The sequence below is a fragment of the Nannobrachium achirus genome, assembly GCF_963921795.1.
Source record: "Nannobrachium achirus genome assembly, chromosome: 12".
NCBI classification, from domain to species: domain Eukaryota; kingdom Metazoa; phylum Chordata; class Actinopteri; order Myctophiformes; family Myctophidae; genus Nannobrachium; species Nannobrachium achirus.
In genome coordinates, this window is record NC_137832.1 from 10,504,595 (window position 1) to 10,531,460 (window position 26,866).

The window sequence follows — 26,866 nt, forward strand, 5'->3', positions numbered from 1 at the left end:
GATATAGGGTTAGTGTCTGAATGGGGGATGAAGCTTCTGGTAGCCCTGAGCCACAGCTGCCAAAGTCATCCATAGACTAATATGATGGGATGACGATGTCATATACACGTAAATGAAAGTGATGAGATGCAGTACAGCAGGGGTTTTCAAAGTGGGTGAGGGGGCACCCTGGGGTGCCGCGACGGCAGTCCAGGGGTGCCGCGAGATCATTTGATAATATTTGGATTTTTTTTGGACACTTGAGAAAATATTTAGTATCATTTTAAACTTGAAGTACTCAGTTATTTTCAGTCAGTTCTAACCAAAATGGCTATTATCTCAACGTTTTCCTCGCAACGTATCATTACTGTCAGGCAGAAACCTCTGTCGCACAAAACTAGTGAAAACAGACGATCTACAAGCACACAACGCCTCGTATTGTGTGCTTGTAGATCTGCTGTTTTCACTAGTTTAGAACATTTTATAGATAGTTTAGTACATCTTGTAGATCTGCTGTTTTCACTAGTTTAGTACATTTTATAGATGATAAATACAAAACGAACGGTTTTTGACATACAAGGTTTCCACCCGACAACAACGATATGCTATAAATATAAGGTGCTGGGAGTGAGAATTATAATGTAGGGGTGCCTTGGATTTAAAAAAGAAATCATGGGGTGCCCTGAGACAAAAAAGTTTGGGAACCCCTGCAGTACAGCCAGAGTGTTGATGTGTTGAAAAAACACTTCTGTGTTTATTCCTATACCAACAACAACACTACATGTTGAAGGCAGTGATGCTGACAGATTCTGCTGCTAGCAGAACCCTGGTGAGGGGGGAGACACCCCTATATCACTATATAATGTTATCTAGCGACAAAATAAAAATCACACCCAATGTGAAGTGAGCGGTGGCCGTGCTTGCATAACGTCTTCAGACTAGGACTTGAGTCTAGGATGTACAGGCTATGCTACACACACACGTTTTGCTATGGCAAAACCCTGAGGAAAAAGGCTACAGACACACGCACAGCCACTCTATGGAGCGGTTTGTTATGTTTAGTGTTCTTCATGAGGTGACTGACCCTCCGTGTTGGTGTGTTTGTGTCCACCAGATGGCGTACGTGGGCTACCTGATGTTGTTCAACTACATCGTCCTGGTGAAGATGGACCTCTGGCCTTCTCCTCAGGAGTGGATCGTCATCGCGTACATCTTCACCAACGGCATCGAGAAGATGAGAGAGGTGGATAATAAACACGTACACGCGCACTTTCCCGTTTTGGCCGAAAGGCTTCCACTGCCAAACACAAGTTTCAAAAATAGCAGATCTACAAGCTCGCAGCGCGGCACTCGGTGCCGCGCTGTGAGCTTGTATATCTGCTATTTTTCAGTAGTTAAAGCAGTCAATAATCCTAGGCCTAAATGGGTTAAAGAATATCAAAAAAATATATATCGTAACGTAGTGCCGAAGTGCCCCCGACAAAACGGAAACGGAACCCGATTCTCCATTGACTCCCATTCTAAAGCTTGCAGGAAGGGTCCATGCTCAAGCTCCCTCAGCCCTATGTTCCCTCAGCCTTATGTTCCCTCGGCCTTATGTTCCCTCAACCCTATGTTCCCTCAGCCTTATGTTCCCTCAGCCCTATGTTCCCTCAGCCCTATGTTCCCTCATCCCAAAATAGGACCCTATGTTCCCTCAGCCCTATGTTCCCTCAGACCAAAAATCTCAGTCCCCCATGGCATTGTTTCCGACGTCTCATTGTTCTGACGCCCCATTCGTCCGATGCTGGTGAATGCTAACCTGGTGAATGCTAACCTGCCGACGCTGTTGAATGCTAACCTGGTGAATACTAACCTGGTGAATGCGGACCTGCCGACACTGGTGAATGCTAACCTTTTGAATGCTGGTGAATGCTAACCTTGTGAATGCTGACCTGCCGATGCTGGTGAATGCTAACCTGGTGAATGTTAACCTGAAGAATGCTAACTCTTTATATGCCCATATATGGAGATCCCTGATGTCATCATTATTAAGGCCATATCTGTGAATGCATGGGTAACAGGGATCTCCATATATGGGTAACTGGTCCGATATATATTAATAAAGGATAACATAAATTAAAAGTTCACTTATGGGTATTCCCAGATGATGCCCTGTTAGGGGAACCACACCAACAGAATCCATATATGGCCAAGACTGGTGGCCAAGACAGATGGCACGACCTTGCCCAGTAAGACGCCCTTAATGGGACATCGGAACAATGAGATGTCGGACCAATGCCATGGCACCGTCTATTTTGGGCTGAGGGAACTCTCGAACATAGGGCTGAGGGAACATCCATTATATAATTTTAGAGATCGGTCAGTCACTCAGTCACTCAGCCACAAATGCATTTCCACCTTTATCTCTTCAGCAACTGATCCCAATTTTCACATTTTTCATTGGCCATTAGCATTAGACAGAGGCTGACGGAGCCCGATTTCCATTTTCACCAAATTCAAGCTATTTATTCGCGTTTTTATACCACTTCTGTTCAACTCAACTTCAGCCTGTTGTCAGGGCAACGGTCCGTTCCTCCAGGCCATGGGATCTGTAACCCCACACCCACCAATCTCACAGTTAGGAATGCTGCAGTCTCTCTCTCTCTCTCTCTCTCTCTCTCTCATGTGGTTTGCCTGCATGCACGGGTCACTCATGCACCGGGTGCATTTGATGTGTGTCTTATCTTCCGACGGGTATGGCAAAATTTTGTAGAGCAAGCGCATTCTCACGCACGCACCAGTTACAGTTACTTTCTCCATAACCCACACTCTGCACATATATTGGAGCACATATCTTCAAACGGGTAAGGTCTATAGGGTCTATTTTTGGGTTGAGGGAACATAGGGCTGAGGGAACATAGGGACTATTTTGGAATTGAGGGAACATAGGGCTGGGGGAAACATAGGGTTGAGGGAACATAGGGTATAATAATTTGTTAGGGAGTGAGGGAACATAGGGCTGAGGGAACATAGGGCTGAGGGAACATAGGGCTGAGGGAACATAGGGCTGAGGGAGCTTGAGTGCAGGAAAACGACCATTTCTCTCTTTCGACTTTCTGCCGGTCCATTCCCGAGGAAATCATTAGCTAATTCGCTAGCTTGTAGCTCGGGGCCGGTTGGACATATGAAAATGTTGCTTTTTCTGACCGCTAACATGCACGTGGAGCTAGCGACCATGCGCGCACATCGTGCATGATGGACGCGCTGCGAGCACATTAAAAGGTAAGAAAATCATAAAATAGCGTGGCAGGAAATACCCATTATCGATTTTTGATCGTGGCAGTAAATGTGTTAAACTATATAGTGGGAGAAATATGTGAAAAAGGTGTTCACTTCCGGCAGAAATCGTGAAAATTTGCACCTAGGGGTATTTTTGTGCGCTGAATTCAAAAATTGACGGTCCCAAGCACTTTTCTCAAATTCACTTTTCTCTAATTCACTTACCATAGGGTTAGGGTTAGGAAAAAAAGACCCCCCAAAAATGTTCTTTAAGTAGCATGTGAGGGGTCTATCTAGGGGGTTTTCATGATTCTGAATCCATTCCAAGCATTTGTTTTGCACAAAAACATTCCTTGGGCAAGAAATGGACCCCACAAAACTATGGTTTAGTGATGAGTCATCACTTTTCACAGTTGTGTAGGGTCCATTTCTTGCCCAAGGAATGTTTTTCGTGCAAAACAAATGCTTGCAATGGATTCAGAATCATGAAAACCCCCTAGATAGACCCCTCACATGCTATTTAAAGAAGCTTTTTTGGGGGGTCTTTTTTCCCTAGTATGGTAAGTGAATTAGAGCCACCAGATCCCATGGGGAAAAGTGCTTGGGACCGTCAATTTTTTAATTCGGCGCACAAAAATACCCCTGGGTGCAAATTTTCACGCTTTCTGCCGGAAGTGAACACATTAGCCTATTTTTGTTACATATTTCTTCCACTAATACGGCTAATTAGAAATAGATACTGGGGAGGTTAACTCACTAGTCTATCAGAATAAACAGCTTTAAGGATTTCATGATTTGACTGCCTGATGATAAGACAAGGTATACTTATATGTACATTTTTATTCTGAACCCTCCATCATGCAGTTCTACAAGAAGACAAAAGTCCTGAATTAACATCTCATCGTCACACAGCTTTCATGACAGTTTTCATTAGAGCTCTGTGGGTGAGGGCTGTTTTTATTGCAGCCTGAATTCCTGCTGAATTTCTGACCGTTACAACACCCTGTTCCTGCCATGGTTTCAACTCCTTACTGTTCAAGAGAGAGAGAGAGAGAGAGAGAGAGAGAGAGAGAGAGAGAGAGAGGGGGGATTTGACCATTTCAGCACCACAGACAGAGACACAGTGGGCTGGGTGAACTGCAGACAGTAGAGATTCAGAATCACATGTATTTTTTCATACATGCTCCATTATTTTGTAGTGAGAGCAGAAGGGAAGGCAGGGACATGCTGGGCCCCTGATTCAGCCCGGGAAAAAGAGTTGGAGAGACCCTCATTGCGCGCTATAGAGCGCTGCTGCTACTCAAAGATTTGCCATTTCAGATCATGACAAGTGACAAGCCAGTGGGCCAATTACATGAGTTATATTTCGTTGTTGTCCAAAACTGTTTGTTTTGTATTTATCATTTTAAAAATGATTTAAACTAGTGAAAACAGCTGATCTACAAGCACACAACGCGAGGCGTTGTGTGCTTGTAGATCTGCTGTTTTCACTACTTTTGTGCGACAGCCTTGTATGATGAAGCAGGGCTTTGCTTTGCAAAAAAATGTACACATTTGAAACTTGGAGATACGAGGTTTCTGCCAGACAGTGACGATTTACTTTGTTGGCCGGCCAGCCCCCAAAATGGAACGAAGGCCGAGATTTTATTTTAATTGTTTTTCCTAATGGCCGGCCTGGACCGGCCGGGAATGAACCGGCCGTTCGGGAATTGTCCCGCTTTTCACAATGGCCAGCACGTCCATGAGGGAAGGAAATAGAAAAAAAACCTAAAACAGACAGACAGACAGAGGGGACAGGTATGAGGTATCCACAAACTCCACTGACTCTCCGCAGATGGTAGTTCAGTGGGTGGGACGGGTGGGTAGGTAGGTGGGTAGCATGTCGATATTGCGACGTAACATTTGTTCGACACTGGTGAATGCTGACCTGGTGAAATGCTAACCTGCCGACGCTGGTGAATGCTAACCTGGTGAATGTTAACCTGGTGAATGCTACTATGCCTAAACCTAACCCTTAGTCGAACTAATGAAACGTAGAAATATTGAGATTTTACCAGGTGGGTGGGTAGATGGATGGATGGATGGATGGATGGATGGAGGAAAATGTGCTAGTGGACCCATAGAGTATTATTATTATATATATAATAGAGAGCGGACCAGCCCCGCCCCCAGCTATCATTTCAATGCAAGTGCTCAGTGGCGTTTTGAAGCATGCGGAAGTAGCTGAATTCCAGTGCATTGTGGGTGAATCCAGGTGCATTCTGGGGGAAATTGGAACCAAATTAGGTTCCAAAATGTTTGACGTCGAGACGTAATGACGTCACGAACGACGTCAACGTCCATTGAACCCTATTGTAGACCCCAGCGGCGCGCTCTTATGCTCGTGCATGTATGTTTCACCCTGCCTGAAGTTTCAGCTTTAGCCAGTAGGGCGGCCGCTTCAATGTTTACAAGCCGTATGGGGGCATGGGTGGACCGCATGTTGCCCCCGGCCGCAATCTACCGTCCGCTCCATCCTGATCTGTGGCAATGTGTTGAGACCAAGGAGGTTGTTACCACCTCCATCTCATGAAGCTCCTCTCCACCTTGGCATTGTGTTCTCTCGTGTGTCGTCATCCGTGGCCATGAGGCTGATTGGTGATGGCTGCCGACGTTTCCTCACCATCACTATATAAGGGCATGCAGCAAGATGGGAAAGCAGTAAGCACTACCACCCACCCTTGAGGAGTTGTATGGAAATAAAATAAAAAGTTCCCCCTCTTCTGTGTTGCCTATAGAACTGGAGGTTTGATTTGGGGGTTTGTATTGTAAAATACAACTTGATGACATCACACCGTTGTACTTTACAATACAAACCCCAAAATCAATCCTCCAGTTCTAGGCAGCACAGAAGGGGAGAACTTTTTTTCTATTTCCACACAACTCCTCTAAGGTATATTAATGACATAGTTCAATATCGAAAATGGGTGGTCTTCCCCTTTTTAATGTAAATCAGTGACAGCCTCCACAAAGAATGGTGCCAGGGCCAGGCTGCCACACAGGCTGACAGTACATTTTCACACAGAGATTTACCGTAGCTTTAAGCTATCGTTGAATCACTGTAATTTTCCCTTCCTACACTATAAATACTTTAATACCCCAGTTTGACAGAGTGTTATACTTTACAGAGCTCCGCCGCTTTTATTTTGTTCTCAACTGGGGATCCGACAGGATGGATAGAAACAGGATGAGAGGGCTGATGTACCTGCGCTACTCACAACGGATCCATGTTTGTCAGTCCAAACGTGATGCAGCTCTCTGGCAGCGTTCCCAGTCCCACTGCAGCTGACATCAGTGGTGTAAAGCGCAGGGACGTGCTGGTCATTGGGAAAAGCGGGGCAACTCCCGAACGGCCGGTTCATTCGCGGCTGGTCCAGGCCGGCCCTTGTTCCATTTTGGGGGGCTGGGCAGCCAACAAAGTAAATCATCACTGTCGGGCAGAAACCTTGTATCTCCAAGTTTCAAATGTGTACATTTTTTCATCATACAAGGCCGTCGCACAAAAGTAGTGAAAACAGCAGATCTACAAGCACACAACGCCTCGTGGTGCGAGGCGTTGTGTGCTTGTAGATCGGCTGTTTTCACTGGTTTAATTCATTTTTTAAATGACAAATACAAAACAAACGGTTTTGGACATACAAGGTTTCCACCCGACAACGACGAAATATAACTCATGTAATTAACTGGTGTAAAGTATGTACGTACTGTACTTACGTACACATTTGAGGTACTTTTCTTTACTGGAATATTTCTAATTTTCCAATGCTTTGACTTCTACTCCACTACATCTTAGAGGCATTACACTTATTTGTATTCCAACATCATTTCAAAAGTATTTCATAAATAAAATAAAATGTATCAAAACAGTTTAAATAAATACATAAAAAAAAATGTTTATTACATTTGTGAAATTAGCAGATCGATTTTCCGTGCCGTGTTGTGAGCTTGTAGATCTGCTATTTTCACTAGTTTGGGTCACGGGCAAACGTCTTATAATTTAACTTTTTGGGTCACTAGCTGAAAAGTTTGGGAACCACTGGGATAGGGGAGAATGAGACATTAAGAGAGCAGGGACGTGCTGGGCCCCTGATTCAGCCTGGGAAAAAGAGATGGAGAGGCCCTCATTGCACGCTATAGAGAGAGATCTCTCTCTATAGCGCTGCTGCTACTCAAAGATTTGCCATTTCAGATCATGACACGTGACAAGCCTTACATGAGTTATATTTCGTCGTTGTCGGGTGGAAACCTTGTACGTCCAAAACCGTTTGTTTTGTATTTATCATTTTAAAAATTATATAAACTAGTGAAAACAGCCGATCTACAAGCACACAACGGGCGTTGTGTGCTTGTAGATCTGCTGTTTTCACTACTTTTGTGCAAACAGTTTAATTTTTACTTTTGTGCAAACAGTTTAATTTTTTTCCTAATGGCCGGGAATGAACCGCCCGTTCGGGAGTTGTCCCGCTTTTCCCAATGGCCAGCACGTCCCTGAGAGAGAGTGAGACAGAGAGAGAGAGAGAGACAGTCAGAGTACAGTCTGTGCCTGCTTTGTGTCTGTATAGGCAGCCATCGTTCCCAACACTTATGAACCTGTCCTGTACACAAGGGCCTCGACAATAAAGAACACCTTGAGCCTGTTCTCTGCACCATAGAGGGAGCAAGTTATTGTATAAAGAAGGGCCGGATGTCTTTCCAATGGGGAAATACCTTATTGTGCAGCCAGTACTACTCATGTATGAAATGCATTCATCATCATTGTCAAAGCCACTGGTCTCCACCACGGTGAGATTGTTAAGCTCACACTGCCCTCTTGTGACCAACACAGTGTAATGCAATGCACAATGCAATCCACTTCTGACTTTCATGTTGGGCACACATAAGTAGCCGACTTAATGTGTCTTTTCCCCCCTTTATGTTTACATACCCCTCAGCTTCTTTCTATGTTGCAAATGGAAAAAGTCTCCTATGCTCCCACTTCTGCAATTCTTGCATTTGTAGTTCTACACCAGCCATTTTGAGGACCAACACAGGTGTTTTGATTAACGTAGAACATTGGTTCTATGCCAATCAGACAAATTGAAACACCTGTGTTGGTCCTCAATATGGCTGGTTTAGGACTCCAAATGCAACCCATGAATTGAATTATTGCGACCGTAGGTTGCATTTACTATTAGAACCTGCAGCTCCTGTGCAACAGTCAGTCAGTCACGCATGTTACGCTACATATATGGCCGTCCTTGTCCCTTTTATGCCTATATATGGAGATCCCTGATGTCATCAGGGAGGGCCCTGAACGGCATGTCAAGAGTGTGGTGCTCGAATCTCCCCCGACACATAAAGCTGAGCCTATTCCACGCCACTGTGGAGTCTGTCCTCCTGTATGACTGCGAAAGCTGGACCCTGACACCCACCCTGCAGAAGTCCCTGGATGGGTGCTACACCAGAATGCTATATACGAGCTGTTCTGAATGTGGACCAGAACATCCACATTACCAACAAGGACCTGTACAGGCAACTGCCGAGGCTCAGCAAGAAGGTAGCAGCTAGGAGGATGATGCTGGCCGGCCACTGCCACAGACATCGGGAGCTCCCGGCCAGCAGGCTGGTCCTGTAGGAACCAACGCATGGGCATCGATCGCGGGGACGTTCCGCGTTAACGTATGTGGACGTCCTGAAGAAGGATGCGGGAGCTGAAAGCTCTTCGGAGCTGGCCGGGTGTATGGAGAACCGGAAAGATTGGAGACTCCGATGGAAGCTTGTCTGAGGATGACCGAGAGAGATCAATATTAAAGTGATCCCTGACTAATACGACAAATATGCCTTAATACATTATAATTGTCCTCTATAACTACAATGTAAAATTAAAAACACCTCAATTATTTTATTTCTTCTAGAAATAGCTAATCTTTCACTCAATAGAGGAAATGCCCGTCGCAAGTTGATGATGTCATAAATGTCAAGTGTGATCTATCCCTATGGAATTAATGGCATGCATGTGAAAATAAAAACAAACTTAATACTTACTATGGTTAATATGAGCATCAAATCAATATTTCAAATGTGTTTGTGTTTTGTTTTTTTGCACATGCATGCCATAAAAATGACACATGACATTTATGACATCATCAACTTGCGACAGGCATTTCCCCTACTGAGTGAAAGATTAGCTATTTCTAGAAGAAATAAAATATTTAAGGTGTTTTTAATTTTACATTGTAGTTATAGAGGACAATTATAATGTTTTAAGACATATTTGTCGTATTAGTCAGGGATCACTTTAAGCCCATATCTGGGAATGGCGATATACAGTATGGACATATTGTGTCAGTCTCATGTGTTCTCATTGTGACCTCGCCCTTAGGCGCTTCTCTCCCTTACTAGTATTATTATGTTGTTGCTGTGGAGTTGTCTCTGCTCTATAATTGTTCTCATGAGATTTTTCTCAATGTAGCCGGCATATAAAATCCATAATATGACATGTTGTCATAGGGCTCACACTAGTTAGACGCCTCAGGGCAACATGCAACCTCGCCCTTTAGTGATGTGGACATCAGGGATGTGGACATCAGGGTTGTGGACATCAGGGAACTCCATATATGGGCATAAAAGGGATTTGTTCCCCTGGCATCACAGGGTTCTCTAACAGGGAATCATTAATATTGATGGCATCAGGGAACTCCATATATGGGCATAAAAGGGATTATGTTAGTGTGACATCACAGTGAAGCCAGAGCGGCAAACCCATTCTGTTAGAGTGGTTCCCTGAAATCACAGTGACATCAGAGCATGATGTCAGAGCGGCAAACCCATAGACCGTAAAATGTATACACGTCTACACATCCAGACAGACGGACACGGACAAGCTGTGACATTTCTCATAGTAAACTGCGACCTTCGGTCACAATAACTCGATTGTCTGATTCCCAATAAGCGGTTGATGATGTATGGATGGATCTTATCCAGTGGTAACAAAATATTCTACGTTTTGGACCTGAGATCTCATCAAATAGTAATAATGGGCCTTGATATGAAAAACTTTGAAAACCACTGACCTAAACAACAGAATAACTAATGATATCTATAACGGGAAAAACAAAAAATAATAATAATCTCTCCACCAGATCCTGATGTCGGAGCCGGGCAAACTGCTGCAGAAGGTGAAGGTGTGGCTGCAGGAGTACTGGAACATCACGGACCTCATGGCCATCCTCATCTTCTCCGTGGGCATGGTGCTGCGGCTGCAGGAGCCGCCGCTCATGAGCTACGGCCGCGTCATCTACTGCGTCAACATCATCTACTGGTACATCCGGCTGCTGGACATCTTCGGCGTCAACAAGTACCTGGGACCCTACGTCATGATGATCGGGAAGATGGTGAGGACGAGGAACCGTCCCCGCCTGTGGTGGGCGTTGTCACTAAGTCTGGAGAAACAGTCCACACTTTTTCTTTACATTTTTAACCACTTTAACACCAGCATCCCTATAGAGCAGGGGTGGGCAACTTTGATGATGGCGAGGGCCACTATATTTCCACCTTCACTCCAGAGGGCCACATTGCATATTGCTACATTCTACTTTGTCATTATCGCATACAATAAAAGCAAAAATAGCAGATCTGCAAGCTCAAAATGCATCGCGCTGCGATGCGTTTTGAGCTTGCAGATCGGCTATTTTTGCTTCTTTTGAATTAGAATCCTTAATTATTTTTTGTTATTTCTTAATTGGAATCCTGAAATGTTACATTTTGATTTTATTTTAAACACATTTAGTTATATACTCATGTTAACTTTATGAAGATAAATACAAATACATTGGACATAAAAAAATACATTTTAATACTACTATACTAGTCATTAAGCTACTAATATAGACTGACGGAATTAAAGCAGGTCATGTTTGGAATTGTAACATCTGAAATCAATAATATATCAGTATTCCGGTATTAACCTGAGGGCCGCATTAAGTGAAGGTGGGGGCCGCATGTGGCCCCCGGGCCGCCAGTACCTGGAATTAATGCGGGAACGCCTACTGAGTGGAAAAAAAACGACTTTCTGGCCTTGACAGCCTATACATCCAAACAGAAAAGTCCTATCTGATTGCATTAAACAACGTTAAATGACGTTAAACTCACTTTGCCACTGTACAATTTAAAAGTGCTTACAGTGCGTATGTTTACCTATGTTTCAACCCTTCGTTGAGCAACCTGACTGCCTGGGCAAAAAAACTATTACTGAAACGAGTGGTGTGCGATTTGATGCTCCGGTAACGTTTTTTGGATGGGAGGAGTGAGAACAGGGAATGGGCGGGATGGCTGCTATCTTTCATGATGTTCTGAGTTTTTTTCTTGCAGCGTGTGGTATAGATTGTGGAGCTGTGGCAGTTCTGTGCCGATGATTTTAGCTGCTGTCTTCACAATCCTCTGTAGCTGTCTACAGTCCTGGTTACCAGTGCTGTGTTCTACCTGTAACACACGTATACGGCGTCTGCTGTCGGAAATACAAATATGAATAGCGTCTGCCCTCGTGAACATTTCAAAGTAGCGTATTTGATAGGCATTATGCACTGGTGTCTGCCCTGGCCACACAAAAAGCCGTGGTTCATAGATTATAGTATGCCCTCAAAAAAAGTCTAGAACACACCACTGCAGGTTACCATACCACACTGTGATACAACTTGTCAGAACACTTTCTATGGTGCAACGATAGAAATTCACAAGAGCCTTGGTGCTCAAGCCAAATCTCTTGAGGCGCCTCAGAAAGTACAGTCGCTGCTGTGCTTTCTTGAGGATACATTTGATGTTTAGAGACCATGTGAGTGTGTTTGTGATGTGTACACCCAGGAATTTGAAACTGTCCACTATATCTACAGATGAGCCATTGATGGAAAGGGGGATGTGATTTACTTTAGACTTCCTAAAGTCAACAATGATTTCCTTAGTGTTACTGACATTTAGAGAGAGGTTGTTATACTGGCACAAGTTCTTCAATTTCCCTCCTATAGGCCCCCTCGTCATCGTTGGATATTAATCCTATCACAGAGGATCCTATCTTGATTGGGCAACGGGCTTAAACACACAAGGCTACCTACCTACCAACCCACCTTCCTTCCTACATACGCAGCCGAACGCAGTACTTGCGCACTCTGCTGGCGCAAGTAAAGACAGCAACAGCAAACACTGCCTCAATCCTTCCCACTCACTCCACCCCTCTCCCCATCCTCACTCACTTCCTTCCTTCCTTCCTTCCTTCCTTCCTTCCTTCCTTGACCCCTCCTAACCTCCCCCCTCCCTCTCTCTGTGTCTCTCTCTCTCTCTCATCAGATGATAGACATGATGTACTTTGTCATCATCATGCTGGTGATACTGATGAGCTTTGGGGTGGCGCGGCAGGCCATCCTGAACCCCAACGAGGACCCGTCCTGGATGCTGGCCAGGAACATCTTCTTCATGCCCTACTGGATGATCTATGGCGAGGTGTTCGCCGACCAGATCGACCGTAAGTTGCCCCCCCATCCCTGCCGCCGGCGCTACTGGAGATCTGTTCCGTTCGGGCACACGGAAACTATACTGACGACTCTTAACTTCTCCCAGGAGAAAAAATAAATACAAAAACATTCCTTTGCTAGTTTCGCCAGGCACGTGCACACATAGACATCAAAGGGGGCTTGAGCCCCTGCTCTTTTATCGGTCTGTAAAAACTGCCCTCTCCAGTCCAGACCATGAATGCAGTTTTTACTACGTTGAAAGAAATGCAATTGCCTCTTTTCCATGCCATACCTGAAGGCAGCCTTCAAGAGAATTGCCTTGTCCGAACTCTCCTGATCTTGAATGCAACGTCTTATGTTGAAAGAATTGCCCTCTGTAAAAATCCATGCCGTTACACCACATCTCCAGCATTGACTTGATTATGTTTAGTTCAGTGTGTTATCACGCACTGAAAATAGCCGACCTCCCGACGCGTAGCGAGCTTCGAGGTCTACTATTTTCGATATTTCCACCAAAAGGCCCTTTTAGAAATTTGAGTCCCTACCTCTCTAACATTCTCTGCACGTCTGTGATTTTCGCTACCTCTGAAACGTTTTCAGAACTCCAACTCTGGGTTTAAAGCGGTTGAAATGTTCATATGGGAATTCTACCGTTGATTGGTGGATGTGCATGGGTTTAGCAGGACGCTCATAATTACAACGCATGTATTTTCAGGGTGCCTGCTGGTCCCGAAAAACTCTTAAAACGTTTTCCGTAACACTATAGCAATGAAAGCCAGGTCTGTTGTATTCTGTAGTAGTTTGTTTGGTGAAGATCTACCCTTTACCACCTTCTTTAAACGTTGATACTGTTTCTCACACTGTATAGATATTGTGATTTTCCACTGAATCAATAAACATCTTTGTGAGGATGGTGTCTCTGTGCGCGAGCGTGAACGACTGTTGCTGCTCTGTTATCGACCTGTGTGTACGGCGTGAGTGTGTGTGTGTGTGTGTGTGTGTGTGTGTGTGTGTGTATATGTTGTGCAGCGAGTGCAAGAAAGTGGCCCAAAGACGAGAGATCTGAAATAATGCTTTCGTTCTTTGTTTCAGATATGCGTAATAGGAAGTTGAAAAGCTCAAAGCTCTGGGTGGTCGAAAATTACTTTCGAACTCACGGAAGTTGGCGTAGTAGCAGTCGCACCCACGTATTCCTGCACCCCCAGTGCAGCCAGAACCCCAGTAAATCCATAGCTTATATAAAGACTTGAATTGAACCGTACTCCCTATTATCTACCTGTCCCTCCTCCTCCCTCCAACCCACCCCGTCATCCCAGCCTTGACATGCCATGCTCACCCCTACCACTAGTGGCCACTAAAAGACAAAGGCGTGCATGCAGCCCTACAGGTTGAAGTTGCCCTCACAGGCTTATATTTTCTTGGGCCAGACAGATTTAAACAAATATATCGTCGTTGTCGGGTGAAAACCTTGTATGTCCAAAACCGTTCGTTTTGCATTTATCATTTTAAAAATGATTTAAACTAGTGAAAACAGTTTTCACTACCTTTGTGTGACGGCCTTGTATGATGAAGCAGGTCTTTACTTTGCGAAAAAACATACAAATTTGAAACTTGGAGATACGAGGTTTCTGCCTGACAGTGATGATATTTAGAATTCTGTATGTATATAACAAAAACTCTAAAAAGAAATCAGACCCATTGTGTAAACTGGTTGCTTGATTCAAGTTCTCAGTTAGGGTTGCCAACTTGCCACCGATTATTACACTGAACATAATTATGAATTAAAATGTGTATTTCTGTTTGGGCTTTTTTAGGCGTTGAAGTTGCACAGGGCAGATATGACAAATAACACAAATATACAAATACATTATTTATACTTAAAATGAATAAATACATTTGTAGTGGGAATAGATTATCTACAAGCTCACAACGCATCGCATCACAATTTCTTTTCAACATGGAAACGATTGACGATTATGCGAAATATTAGTGATTATCTCGAATAATGGCGATTATGTAATAATTTGTGACTTATGTGATAATGACTGATTATAAGAATATTTGAATTAGAATTACAACTATAATACATGTTCTATTGCTTCAAATCATAAATTGATCTTCATCGGCAACTTCCATAAAACCATAATGGTCTCTGATATTTCACTCTCAGTCTGAAATATCCTCAACTGTTCGGGCTGTATAGTATGTAAATTATATAGAACAGCAGGAGCATAGGTTTAGAATGATAATACCTAAACATTGTCAACTTAACATATTATGCTAATTTCCTATAGGAAACGCTCATTTCACTTTATTTCACAAATGACAGATTGGAAGGGCCTAATGAAAACGTTGTGAGATCTGTCTTTGATTTCTGCAAACCTCCCCTTCCAAACCTTTTGTAATTCGTGCCTGATCCAAGGCAATATTTTAACCTAAGGGCAACTTCATCCTGTTAATGCACTGGCATGGCCAATGACATTGTTTCATGCCGGCAGCACTCTTCAAACACAGTCAGACGCGTCTGAAAGTTTCACGTTTGTCGTGACAACTTTGTATGGATATCATCAAGGGAAGCTATCAAAAATGAAACGTTTGATACTTAACTTTTGATGTTTGTTTTCCATTCCATTTTTTTGTTTCAACTGGTTAGGTTTTGAAGAAGTGCGGCTGTTATGCTTAAACACTTGTCTGTCACCCCGAACCATTGTTGCACCCGCCCCGTCCCCTCTTACGCCAGCTCAGCTTGTCACCAGAGTTATCGCAAATCACTCATTTATCGCTCCTATTCAAACACGCCACTAGACCAGGGGTTTTCAAAGTGGGTGACGGGGCACCCTGGGGTGCCGTGACGGCAGTCCAGAGGTGCCGCGAGATCATTTGATAATATTTGGAATTTATTTGGACTCAAAATATTTAGTATCATTTTAAACCTGCAAGTACAAAGTTATTTTCAGTCAGTTCTAACCAAAATGGCTTTTATCTCAACGTTTACCTCGCAACATAATCACTAAAATATCGTCATTGTCGGGCAGAAACCTCGTATCTCCAAGTTTCAAATGTGTATGTCTTTTGGTAAAGCAAAGCCCTGCTTCATCATACAAGACTGTTGCACTAAACTAGTGAAAACAGCCGATCTACAAGCACACAACGCCTCGCGATGTGCTTGTAGATCTGCTGTTTTCACTAGTTTAGTACATTTTTTAGATGATAAATACAAAACTAACGGTTTTGGACATACAAGGTTTCCACCCGACAACGACGATATGCTATAAATATAAGGTTCTGGGAGTGAAAATTATAATTTAGGGGTGCCTCGGATTAAAAACATATTCATGGAATGCCCTGAGACAAAAAAGTTTGGGAACCCCTGCACTAGACTACTGATACATAGCCCACATATACGTGCTAATAAACAAACAGACATAACAACGGCCAATGCATACAATTGTATCCACAATTATACCCACATTCACCCACATACAGTATATTTACTTTAAAGGGTAACTAATCCCCAAACTAAAATCTGCGTGAGGCCTGTACATCTAATGGTGACCGTCTTATTGGCTGGTGTTGTTGCCAGGTGAGGTCACAGGTGGTGGAGGAAGTACGTAGAGTAAAGTAAAGTAAATGCACCTTGAAATTGTTCTTAACGGACGACTTCACCAATCTTCATATAATTGGTCCTCTCTAATGCTCATTGTAATATGGTACCATTTTTGTCTACTCAGTCTGTGTCTCACGCAGAGGAGGGCTGAGGACAGTTCAGAAACCCCTCTACCAGTGACATCATCGTTGGGGAATCATAGCTAATGGAAATGGCAGGAAAGTGTGTATGCTATTATGGAAGCCATTGTTCTCGTGTTAATAAAATTTAAAATAAAAAATGAGACATTTAGTTTGAAATGGGCTGGGGGGACCTGCCCACTAAACAATTTATACTAGACGTCTAAGTTTTTACGTATAAAAAATGGTCTACCAGAGGTATAGATATGCAAGTTTTTTAGACGTCTAAACTTAGACTAGACGTCTAATATACGTCTAATAGACGTCTAAGTTTATACCTGGGTCTAAATTTAGACGTCTAATTGACGTCTATATTTAGACCTTAACGGCCGGCAAAAGTAGTGAAAAACTGACCTTAACGGCCGTCAAAAGTAGTGAAAAACTGATTGACTCACTGCCTTTGGGGCTTGAGTTCTGTTCTGATGCTCTTCATTTTTTGTGAAATTTAGACCCAGGTATAAACTTAGACGTCTATTAGACGTATATTAGACGTCTAGTCTAAGTTTAGACGTCTAAAAAACTTGCATATCTATACCTCTGGACGCTCTGGTAGACCATTTTTTATACGTATAGTATAAGTTTAGACGTATATTAGACGTCTAATATACCTAAAAATGTTTGCTGGGTGCCTAACGATGATGTCACTGGTAGGCGGGTTTCTGAACTGTCCACAGCCCTGCCCAGAGACACAGACCACAGACTATATATATTTTTAAACATTTTATGATGAGCATACTGTAAGTGAGGACCAATTATATGAAGATAGGTTGGAAATGGGTGAAGTTGTCATTTAAGTAACAGTAGGCAACTTCAGTAAATGTACTTACGTAATTACTTACTTTTCCACCACCGGTAATGACATCACCTGGCACCATAACCAGCCAATAGCAGACTAGCCAGTTCCGTACCCTGTTTTCTTGGTCAGTCCTCACACTAGTCAGAGCGTTTCAGGCAGAAATCGTGCACTTTATGAAAGAAGCATGAAATTTGGCACACAGTTAGAACATGCCATATGGAACATTTTTGTCTATTTTTGGCTATCGCAGATTTGTCTTGGGAAACTTGTGGGAGCCAATCAAAGTTAGGCTCTCATAGACTTTACTATAGAGTAAAACAATACAACAAATAAATATGCTTTAAGTAGCATGTGAGGGGTCAAACTGTTTTTCGGGATTCTGAATCCAATGCAAGCATTTGTTTTGCACGAAAAACATCCCTTTCCAAGAAACGTCCGCCACAAAACTGTGAAAAGTGATGACTCATCACTAAATCATAGTTTTATTGCCAAATTATGGGGTCAGTTTTTAGCTCAAGGAATGTTTTTCCTGCAAAAAAAATGTTTGCATTGGATTCAGAATCCCGAAAAACACCTAGTTTGACCCCTCACATGCTACTTAAAGCATATTTATTTTTTGTATTATGAGAGCCCAACTTTGATTGGCTCCCACAAGTTTCCCATGACAAATCTGCGATGCCCCTATAGCCAAAAATGTTCCATATGGCATGTTCTAACTGTGTGCCAAATGTCATGCTTCTTTCATAAAGTGCACGATTCCATCAAAATACTGCCCGAAACGCCTGGACTATACTGATTTGTGTGTTGGGGAAGTTTGGCTACTGTTTAAACATATACATACCAACCAATCACCTCCCATCATTAGCAATCTCTGTTTTTTCATGTGGTTCAGTTGTCAGAGTTTTTATTTTATTTTAAATCCAAAATAGGGTAATAAACATAAAAAAGTACTAACAAAAATTACTTCAGTTCTCTATCTTTGGGCTGCATTGTGTGAATTAATTGAACATCAAGAGATGTCGAGCATGAGAATGAATTCTGTTAGGCAAACAAACGAAAGACCTTTCCCTCCCGGATATAAGCAACATGCAACTGAACCATCACAGATGGAAAAACCACGCTAAAACCAACGCACATGTTAAAAGAAAAAAACGACACGCGTGCCGTTTCAAATGTGTCCTGAAATACCTTTGAAACGACACGTCTCATCGCTGGGAGAGGCTGTGGCACGCATAAAACGCATCAATATATTTTAAACGCTGTTTAAATATATTGGGAACGCAAGTTTTTTGACGATGAAACATGAGGAATATATTTTGAAATATATTTGCTTTTTGTTTTTTCCAGATGCACATTTCAGCACATGAGCTCCCCCCTTACCATTCTAGTGCTCACTCCTCTGCTCCCCCTTGCAGAAAAGAAGCATAAACATTATGCTTCTTGTTTGTTTGCAAAAGAATATTACGTCCATGTGTGTTTGTTGTTTGTCTTTGGTGTCGGTCCGTCTGTTTGGTTTACACGTGGGTTTGTCTGTTATTGTGGCGAAGGCTTGTCTACGGTATGTCTCGTCTGGCTTTGTTTTGCCGTTTGTTTCTGAATGTACTTTGTCTGTTTCAGGTTTCCTTTTGTCTTGCTTTTTCTTGTCTGCGTGCTTATTGAGCTTTCGTTCTCGTTAGGAAACATACAATGGATACTATAAATTATACTACTGTATATACTGTAGGTATATTTTGTCTCCGTAAGGTGGAAACCTCATATGTCCAAAACTGTTACTTTTCAGGAATCAAATTCAAAAGTAGCAGATCTGCAAGCGCAAAATGCAAGCTTAAAATGTAAAAGCTTGTACTCTCTAACCTAACGCGGACCAGTTTGTGTAAGCAGATGGGCGGGCGCGGCCAATCTCTCCGCGAGTCTCTGGCCAATAGCATGTGTTCTCCTCCCCCCACCCCCCTCTGCTCCTCTGCTCAGCGCAGAGAACGCTGCGGCGTCATGACGTCAACACATTCGGTGCGACGCTCTCAGCACTCTGATTGGTTAGGGGAATTCTACACTTCCTCCAACAGTGATCGTAACGCGATCGCCCAGGCTTCTTTTTCTCTCCTATCGCCAAAAGAAGCCTGGGTTTCCGAGGCTAAAGCTTGTATATCTGCTACCTTTGATGCTTTTGTGTGACACTGGAGATGATCAATTAATTTACAAAAAAAAAAAAAAAACACAAATAGTTAGAATATGGATATAGAAGCGGTTTCTGCCCAACAGCAACGATATAGTTACTAGTTACTAGTTACTTAATACATTACCTATTCATTTTTATAACTACCAGTCAACTTTAAACCATGATATTATATCCTTGTTTTTGTTTTTATATTTATAGCCTATATGAAAAAAATAATCACATATAATCTCACTTTAATTTGTAAGATTACATCCTCATCAAAATTCAAAGGATACGATCTCACATTTAAATGTTGAATTGGTAGTTATAACACGATTTACAAATGAGAACATTTTGTGATGTATCATTGTTTGAATGCACGATATTAAGTACTACGCAACTAGCAACAATATCGACGTTTGCAGACCATTATGACCGTTGTATGTTGTCCTCGTGAGAGCGTGTTGTCGGCATGTTTGTTTGTGTAACTGTCTGCATCTGAAGCCTGCGTCTCCTCACTGTCTGTAAATCTTTGCTTTGTACAGATTCATGCACAATTCCAGTGTTTACATATAATCCACATAGTAGCTGGGTCGTTTATGGCAGTGGTTCTCAACCTTTTCTGGCCTGACCCCCAAAATAATCAAATTTGAACTGGGGACCCCCAGTAAAAAAAATTTTTTTTTTTGTAGAACATTGCTCTATTGTGAAAATAGCAGATCTACATGCGTTGTGAGCATGTAGATCGGCTATTTTCAAATTTTTTGCCTCTAGAGGTATTAAAAAGTCCTAAAGTGTCACTTTAGAAATGTGCATATACCCTCTATACACTTACATTTTATGTTGGATATTTTACTGTTGAGTGAGAAAACAGTGTTGCACATTAAGCTAATCATCTCGGGACCCCTCAAAATAATTTGGGGACCCCTCTGGGGGTCCCGACCCACAGGTTGAGAACCACTGGTTTATGGCACTTCCGTGACCACGAGAGCAAAGGTCCGTCTCTCAATGGATTTGTCATCTAGGAGGGTTATTTAACACATTTGACCGGGGTGTATTTTTTTTTAAATGGCGGGGAAAATGTTTGACAGCTAGGGTAATTTTCAGTCTCATTCACTTACTATACACTACACTATAAAGGGAAAAAAATTTACTCCCATAAAATCTGCTTTAAGTGGGATGTGAGGGGTCAAACTAGGGGTTTTTAATTATTCTGAATCCATTGCAAGCATTTGTTTTGCATGAAAAACATTCCTTGGGCAAGAAATGGCCCCAGAAAAACGATGGTTTAGTGATGAGTCATCAATTTTCACAGTCTTTTGGGGTCCGTTTTTAGCCCAAGGCATGTTTTTCATGCAAAACAAATGCTTGCAATGGATTCAGAATAATTAAAAACCCCTAGTTTGACCCCTCACATTCCACTTAAAGCAGATTTTTTGGGAGTACCTTTTTCCTTTTTTAGTATAGTGTATAGTAAGTGAATGAGACTGAAAATTACCCTAGCTGTCAAACATTTTCCCAGCCATTTTGAAAAATACACCCCGGCCAAATTTGTTTAATAAACCTCCTAGATGACAAATCCATTGAGAAACGGACCTTCGCTCTCGTGATCACGGAAGTATTCGCCCCAACTATAGAGACGTGGTATAACCCGTTCTGTGTGTGCGTGTGTGTCTGTCTGTGTGTGTGTGTGTGCGCAGCTCCCTGTGGCCAGAACATCACGACGGATGACGGGGTGACAGTCACGCTGCCCCCCTGTAAGACGGGAGCGTGGATCGTGCCCGCCATCATGGCCTGCTACCTGCTGGTGGCCAACATCCTACTGGTCAACCTGCTCATCGCCGTCTTCAAGTACGTCACTGATGGCTAGCATGGGAACCTTTAGTATTGAAACAGGGGGTCCGTGACCCCTAGGGGTCCTCAGAGTCACTACGGGGTGTCCTCTAAATCTTTGTGTGATAGAAACTCTTTTTCTCCTTTTTTTTTATATTAACCGCTTGAACCCTAGCGTCCACATTCTGAGAACTTTAGCCAAAAATAGCAGATCTACAAGCTCACAGAACATCACGACGACATCAGGACAACAGAACATTGTGAGCTTGTGGATCGGCTATTTTGGGCTAAGGGGTTTGGTGTGGAGGGGGAAAAGAGCACACTATGTACAGAGTGAAAGGTCAAGTTTATTAAGTATTGACGGTTCAAGTGGTTAAATACTGAAACTATATGGAATCTACATTATGAAAAGGTACTGGGGGTCCCTGCTTCATCTCTCTCTCTCAACTAAGGGGTCCTTGGCCTGAAAACGTTGAAGACCCCTGAATTAAACGATTCCGGTGCATTAACAATTCCTTAACGGTTCCGAGGCGTTCCAAATAGACCCTTACAGCGCATACGAGCAAGGAGAAATCGCACTCCGCGCTCCAGGGGGTTGTTGTAACGCTCGCTATTCGCTCATGTTGATAGCGGTACCAAATGTGATGGAACCGATTCCTGGTTCCTCATTGTTGGATCCGGTTCCTCCGATTTCTCCGGATCTCAATCCTACTCAGTGCTCTAAAATTATATGGAGGTAAAACCCAACTTTCTGTAGTAAAATATGGGGTTCGCCGTAGCAAAGAGATGGGAGAAAATGTAAAATCTAAAAAGGTTTGTTAATGAGTATTGAGTTTGTTCCATTGTGTTCAGGTATGGCACACAATCTTTGATTGATTGACTGATTTAAGAATTTATGAGAAGTTTGCATAGGAAAAGGTACAGTTTCATGACAGTACAGTTCACTGTTACAAGGTCAACTTAAAGGATGAGCTCAAGTAAGCACTAGACTTATTTAAATTGAGAACCTTCTTGAAACCTTCTTTTTGTTGTGAAGACACAATGCAAAAAAATAAATGGTACATCCTATACAAATAGAAAGGTCAGGGGGAGGGAAGGTTAGGATAAGTTTACAAGTTATGAGTAGCAGCCGCCTGTAAGTGTCTTTTCAGAGCGGTTTTAAAGGAAGGCATGTATTTACATTCCTTTAAAGAGGTGGTGCCATGTTTTCCCCCCCTCTAAAACATGATTATCAGGTATTATGATTATACTAGGAGGAAGATTTTTTCCCAAAAAGTATACAGAAAGAGTTAAAATTGGGTTTTTATGTGGCCACACCCCCAGTTCATTAAGTATGCATGGATGTCATGGTGGGTGGTGGCCCAGCTGAAGTTAGCCACACCCCACAGTGTTGGGTGAATGGTAATTAGGGGAGGAGTTGATTCTGTGATGTAAAAGTATCTGTGTTTTTTAACTGACACTTTTGACCACAAGGTGGCAGCCTCCAAGAGAAAACAAACAAATACCAAGAGAATACATAATTGCTCATAAAAACCACACCAGGGGGTCCAAATGATGTACTTTCAACCTCCTAGACACATGAAAAACAGAAAAAGTACAAAACTATGGCACCACCTCTTTAAGGCCTTCGGTAGGGAAGAACCTACAGTACCTTCTCTGTCTTTTCTCACTTTCCTCTCAGATCTTTTATTTCCATTTTCTTCTCTTAATATCGTCACTATCGGAGTGTCGGCGATATCAACCTTGTATATCTCTATAATTCAACATTCTATTAGTGTTTGTTCCATGCCTACAGTGTAAATGTTTCAGGAAACTGCCTTTACAGAAGCTGTTGCTCTCTGCCCCTCCATCTTGCGCTCACACAACTGCCCTGGAGCCAAACATCACCATGCATTCTCTACTGACACCTTCTCCGTCTAATATGTGTTTGTTTTAAAACCCATTTAGAACGGGTACACAGTATTGTGTATCATTATTTTATGCTTTAACTATTGAAAAACAGCAGATATACAAGCTCACAACACGGCACCGAGTGCCGCGCTGCGAGCTTGTAGATCTGCTATTTTTGAAAAATTGTGAAAATTATAATTTTGACCCAATTCTGTAAGTGCCTTTTGAATCCATCTAAGGTTTTTTGAAAAAATCTATGTTTCTATGTCAGCAATCTGGCCAGCCATCGTCAAAGAAAAGGTCCTTTTCACTTGAACTGGAGCTCAGTTAGTCTGTTCTTGAGAGACTACTGTGTCAGTGGTTTTCAAACCTTTTCATGTGAAGGACCCCCAAAATGATATTTATTTGGCCACGTACCCCCATCTCAAAATATCTAGTTCCAGGGACCACCCAGAAGCAAAATTTGAGTTACAAACATTCGCTTTGAAAATACATAATTATATTCAAAGATTTGCACACATTTTCACAACTTTTCCAAAAATAGCAGATCTACAAGCTCGCAGCGCGGCACTCGGTGGCGCGTTGTGAGCTTGTATATCTGCTATTTTTCACTGGTTAAAGCATTCAATAATTCTAGGCCTAAATGGGTTAAACAATAACACAATATACCAGTGGTTCCCATCCTCAGGGGTGATGAGGCCTAGCTGTCTTGTCTGTTTTAGAGATTATAGTCTTAAGATTTTGAACAAGCAAGATGTTGGTTTTAATTTTTCTACAAGCTGTGAGCTTGTAGAGCGACTATTTATTTTTCTATTCGTCATACCAGTATAGGGCTTAAGAACTGGTTAAAATTGTTGGGGGGGAAAACACTTTGTGTGTGCTCGTGTATGTTTATGCGTGTGCCGGTTTCTAAGCTTAGAAAAAAGGTTGGGAACCAATTGGGGTGGCAATATAATTGATATGGCAATACATCGCAACAGTTTATTTGCCAATACTGTATCGATACTGCAGGCCGTAGTATCGCGATACTTTGAGGACATTTAAATATGTTCCCATGCATAGGAACCAATGGTAGAAGTCCGGTCTTGACACTCCGCTGCCTCTAGATGTCGCTGTAGCTACTCCCCCTTCCCATCGCTGCGAACAACGAAAACAACAACATTAAAGCAGCGCCTTCAGCTTTGAAAGCTGATATATCGTAATAGTATCACAATAGTATCGCAATAGTATCGTATCGCAAAGATTCGCAATATATCGTGATACTATTGCATCGTGACCCAAGTATCGTGATACGTGTTGCATCGCGAGATTCTTGCCAATATCCACTCCTAAATGCATGTGTATTACAATCTGAAGTGTTGATTCAGATAGGAACAACATCAACAACAACACTCAATTACTCCACATTCGAGACGGTCCTACGAGGCTAGAGGCGCTTTATACACACATAATGTGTTTGCGTTGTACTTTATCATGATAATATGATGTGTCATTATCTGGACTCGCTTTGTGTGAAATCTGTTCCGGCAGAGATGATCATCTCTCCTCCTTGATCATCTTCACATTATGACAGGGTAATTATGGAGAAATGCAAATTGAGAGAGATTATAGCCAACGGATGAGTTCATATGTTATTTGTGATGATACATGGTGAATGGATTGCATGTCTATGGTGGCTTTATCCACAGCACTTTACAATGTATCGTCGTTGTCGGGTGAAAACCTTGTATGTCCAGAACTGTTCGTTTTGCATTTATCATTTAAAATGATTTAAACTAGTGAAAACAGCCAATCTACAAGCACACAACGCCTCGCACCGCGAGGCGTTGTGTGCTTGTAGATCTGCTGTTTTCACTACTTTTGTGCAACGGCCTTGTATGATGAAGCAGGGCTTTACTTTGCAAAAGAACGTATACATTTGATACTTGGAGATACGAGGTTTCCGCCCGACAACGCCGGTATGTTACATACATACTCCCATTAACACATGTATTCACTCCTGAGTCAAGATGAATCATTTATTGCAACGATGTTTCATTAAAATCTGCCAGTGTGACTTCTGCTCCTGTGATACTACAGATTTGTCTGGGCATGACACAACATCTGATACAGTGATAGCGCATGAACATAACAATGAATCCTTCAAGATCCTAACTTAAAATACACAGATTATCATATAACATACAATCCACAAAGATCATTACTATGAACATACTGACACAGTGAAGAATACATTTTAATTAATTACTCATTTACTTAAAGTAGGACTGTCATCTAAAGGGGTACTGTCACTTTAAAAAGTAATCCTAAAATATTAGTTAATATGTTTATGATGTCCTTGTGTGAATGGCAATTATAAGCCAATCAAATTAATTGACTATACTTAGACTACTTAATGTACTGGTCAGCTGTTGTTGGGGGGAGAGGGGCAGATTACACTGTGACATGAGTTTCAGACTATTTCAGACCGTTTTCAGAGAGACCACTTGACCTACTGTACCTATTATAATTTCGGGGCGTGTCAGCGGGCCTTTAATGTATTTTATTAGGCCTAAATGTGTAACTATTTTTTACCACTTAAATCCCAGCATCCGTATAGTGGGGAAGCTTTCACGGAAATGAGCAGATCGACAAGCTCGCGACACGCTGCGAGAGCTTTCCCCACGTTAAAAGAAAAGGGAAAATGTACAGTACTAGTATAGAGCCCTGAGGGACGCCGGTCAACAATATAGGGTTGAAGTGGTTGTAATAATATAACGTACCTCCACAGCAACACGTTCTTCGAGGTGAAGTCCATCTCCAACCAGGTGTGGAAGTTCCAGCGCTACCAGCTGATCATGACCTTCCACGAGCGGCCGGTGCTTCCTCCCCCCCTCATCATCTTCAGTCACATGACCATGGTCCTCAAGCACCTGTGCTGCCGCTGGCGCAAGCACGACGACGACGAGCGCGACTACGGACTGAGTGAGTGACAGATGAGATGATAGCACCTGTAACGCACCAATCTGGGATTCTTAGCAGTGGCGTCAGTTCAGCAAAAGCTAGGGTATGGCAAAGATGGGAGTCGTCATGGAAAATAGGCATTACATTTTGTGAAAATAGCAATGTCTGAAAAAAACACAGGTTTCTACGGTTTCTTGGGCTGGATATGGCAGCCTGGAATGGGTTTTCAAATGCAGCTGAACTTGGCATGTTAGTAAACGTGCCACAATTTACAATAATGCATTTCACCTGTGCAGCTGACCTGCGTTACCTGGAAATATACCATTTTGTTAAGCTGGGTAGTATACAAGTGTGGAGAATATAATTATAATACCTTGTTAAAGTGACAATTATGTTAAATTTTTAAATTTGTAGTTATTTTACTGTAATTTAACAACATAATAACCAGCGCAGATAGACAAAGAGACATTCATGGATTTATATTTAAAAGTAACTTTTATTTTCCTCCCTGGACCCAGGGTATGGCAGCTGCATACCCGTGCCATACCCAATTGACCGATCGCTATGCCCCTCCTAAAGCCGTGCTTGCCCAATGCCACGTTTAGCGACAGGTTACTAAGGCGGGTGCCTTGGCAAGCTGCCATGGCGGCGTGCAGCAATAGCACCCAGCTGCAGACTAACCTGCCACAAACAAACGCACGT

At 42.5% G+C, this 26,866-nt stretch overlaps 1 protein-coding gene across 3 annotated transcripts in view; it reads left to right on the forward strand.

The window, feature by feature from the left end:
* The window catches only part of trpm3 (transient receptor potential cation channel, subfamily M, member 3), a gene marked incomplete at both ends in the record, with an annotated part of 489,702 nt that overhangs the window by 454,630 nt on the left and 8,206 nt on the right, over positions 1 to 26,866 (forward strand). For 2 of the 3 annotated variants that reach the window (XM_080739677.1, XM_080739678.1), the window contains 6 exons: positions 1,094 to 1,222; positions 10,401 to 10,652; positions 12,598 to 12,772; positions 13,854 to 13,982; positions 21,199 to 21,349; positions 25,992 to 26,185. In XM_080739677.1, the coding sequence (XP_080595803.1) occupies positions 1,094 to 1,222; positions 10,401 to 10,652; positions 12,598 to 12,772; positions 13,854 to 13,982; positions 21,199 to 21,349; positions 25,992 to 26,185 (1,030 nt within the window). The remainder of the gene's footprint in view (positions 1 to 1,093; positions 1,223 to 10,400; positions 10,653 to 12,597; positions 12,773 to 13,853; positions 13,983 to 21,198; positions 21,350 to 25,991; positions 26,186 to 26,866) is intronic. The other variant, XM_080739679.1, reaches the window with a different exon arrangement.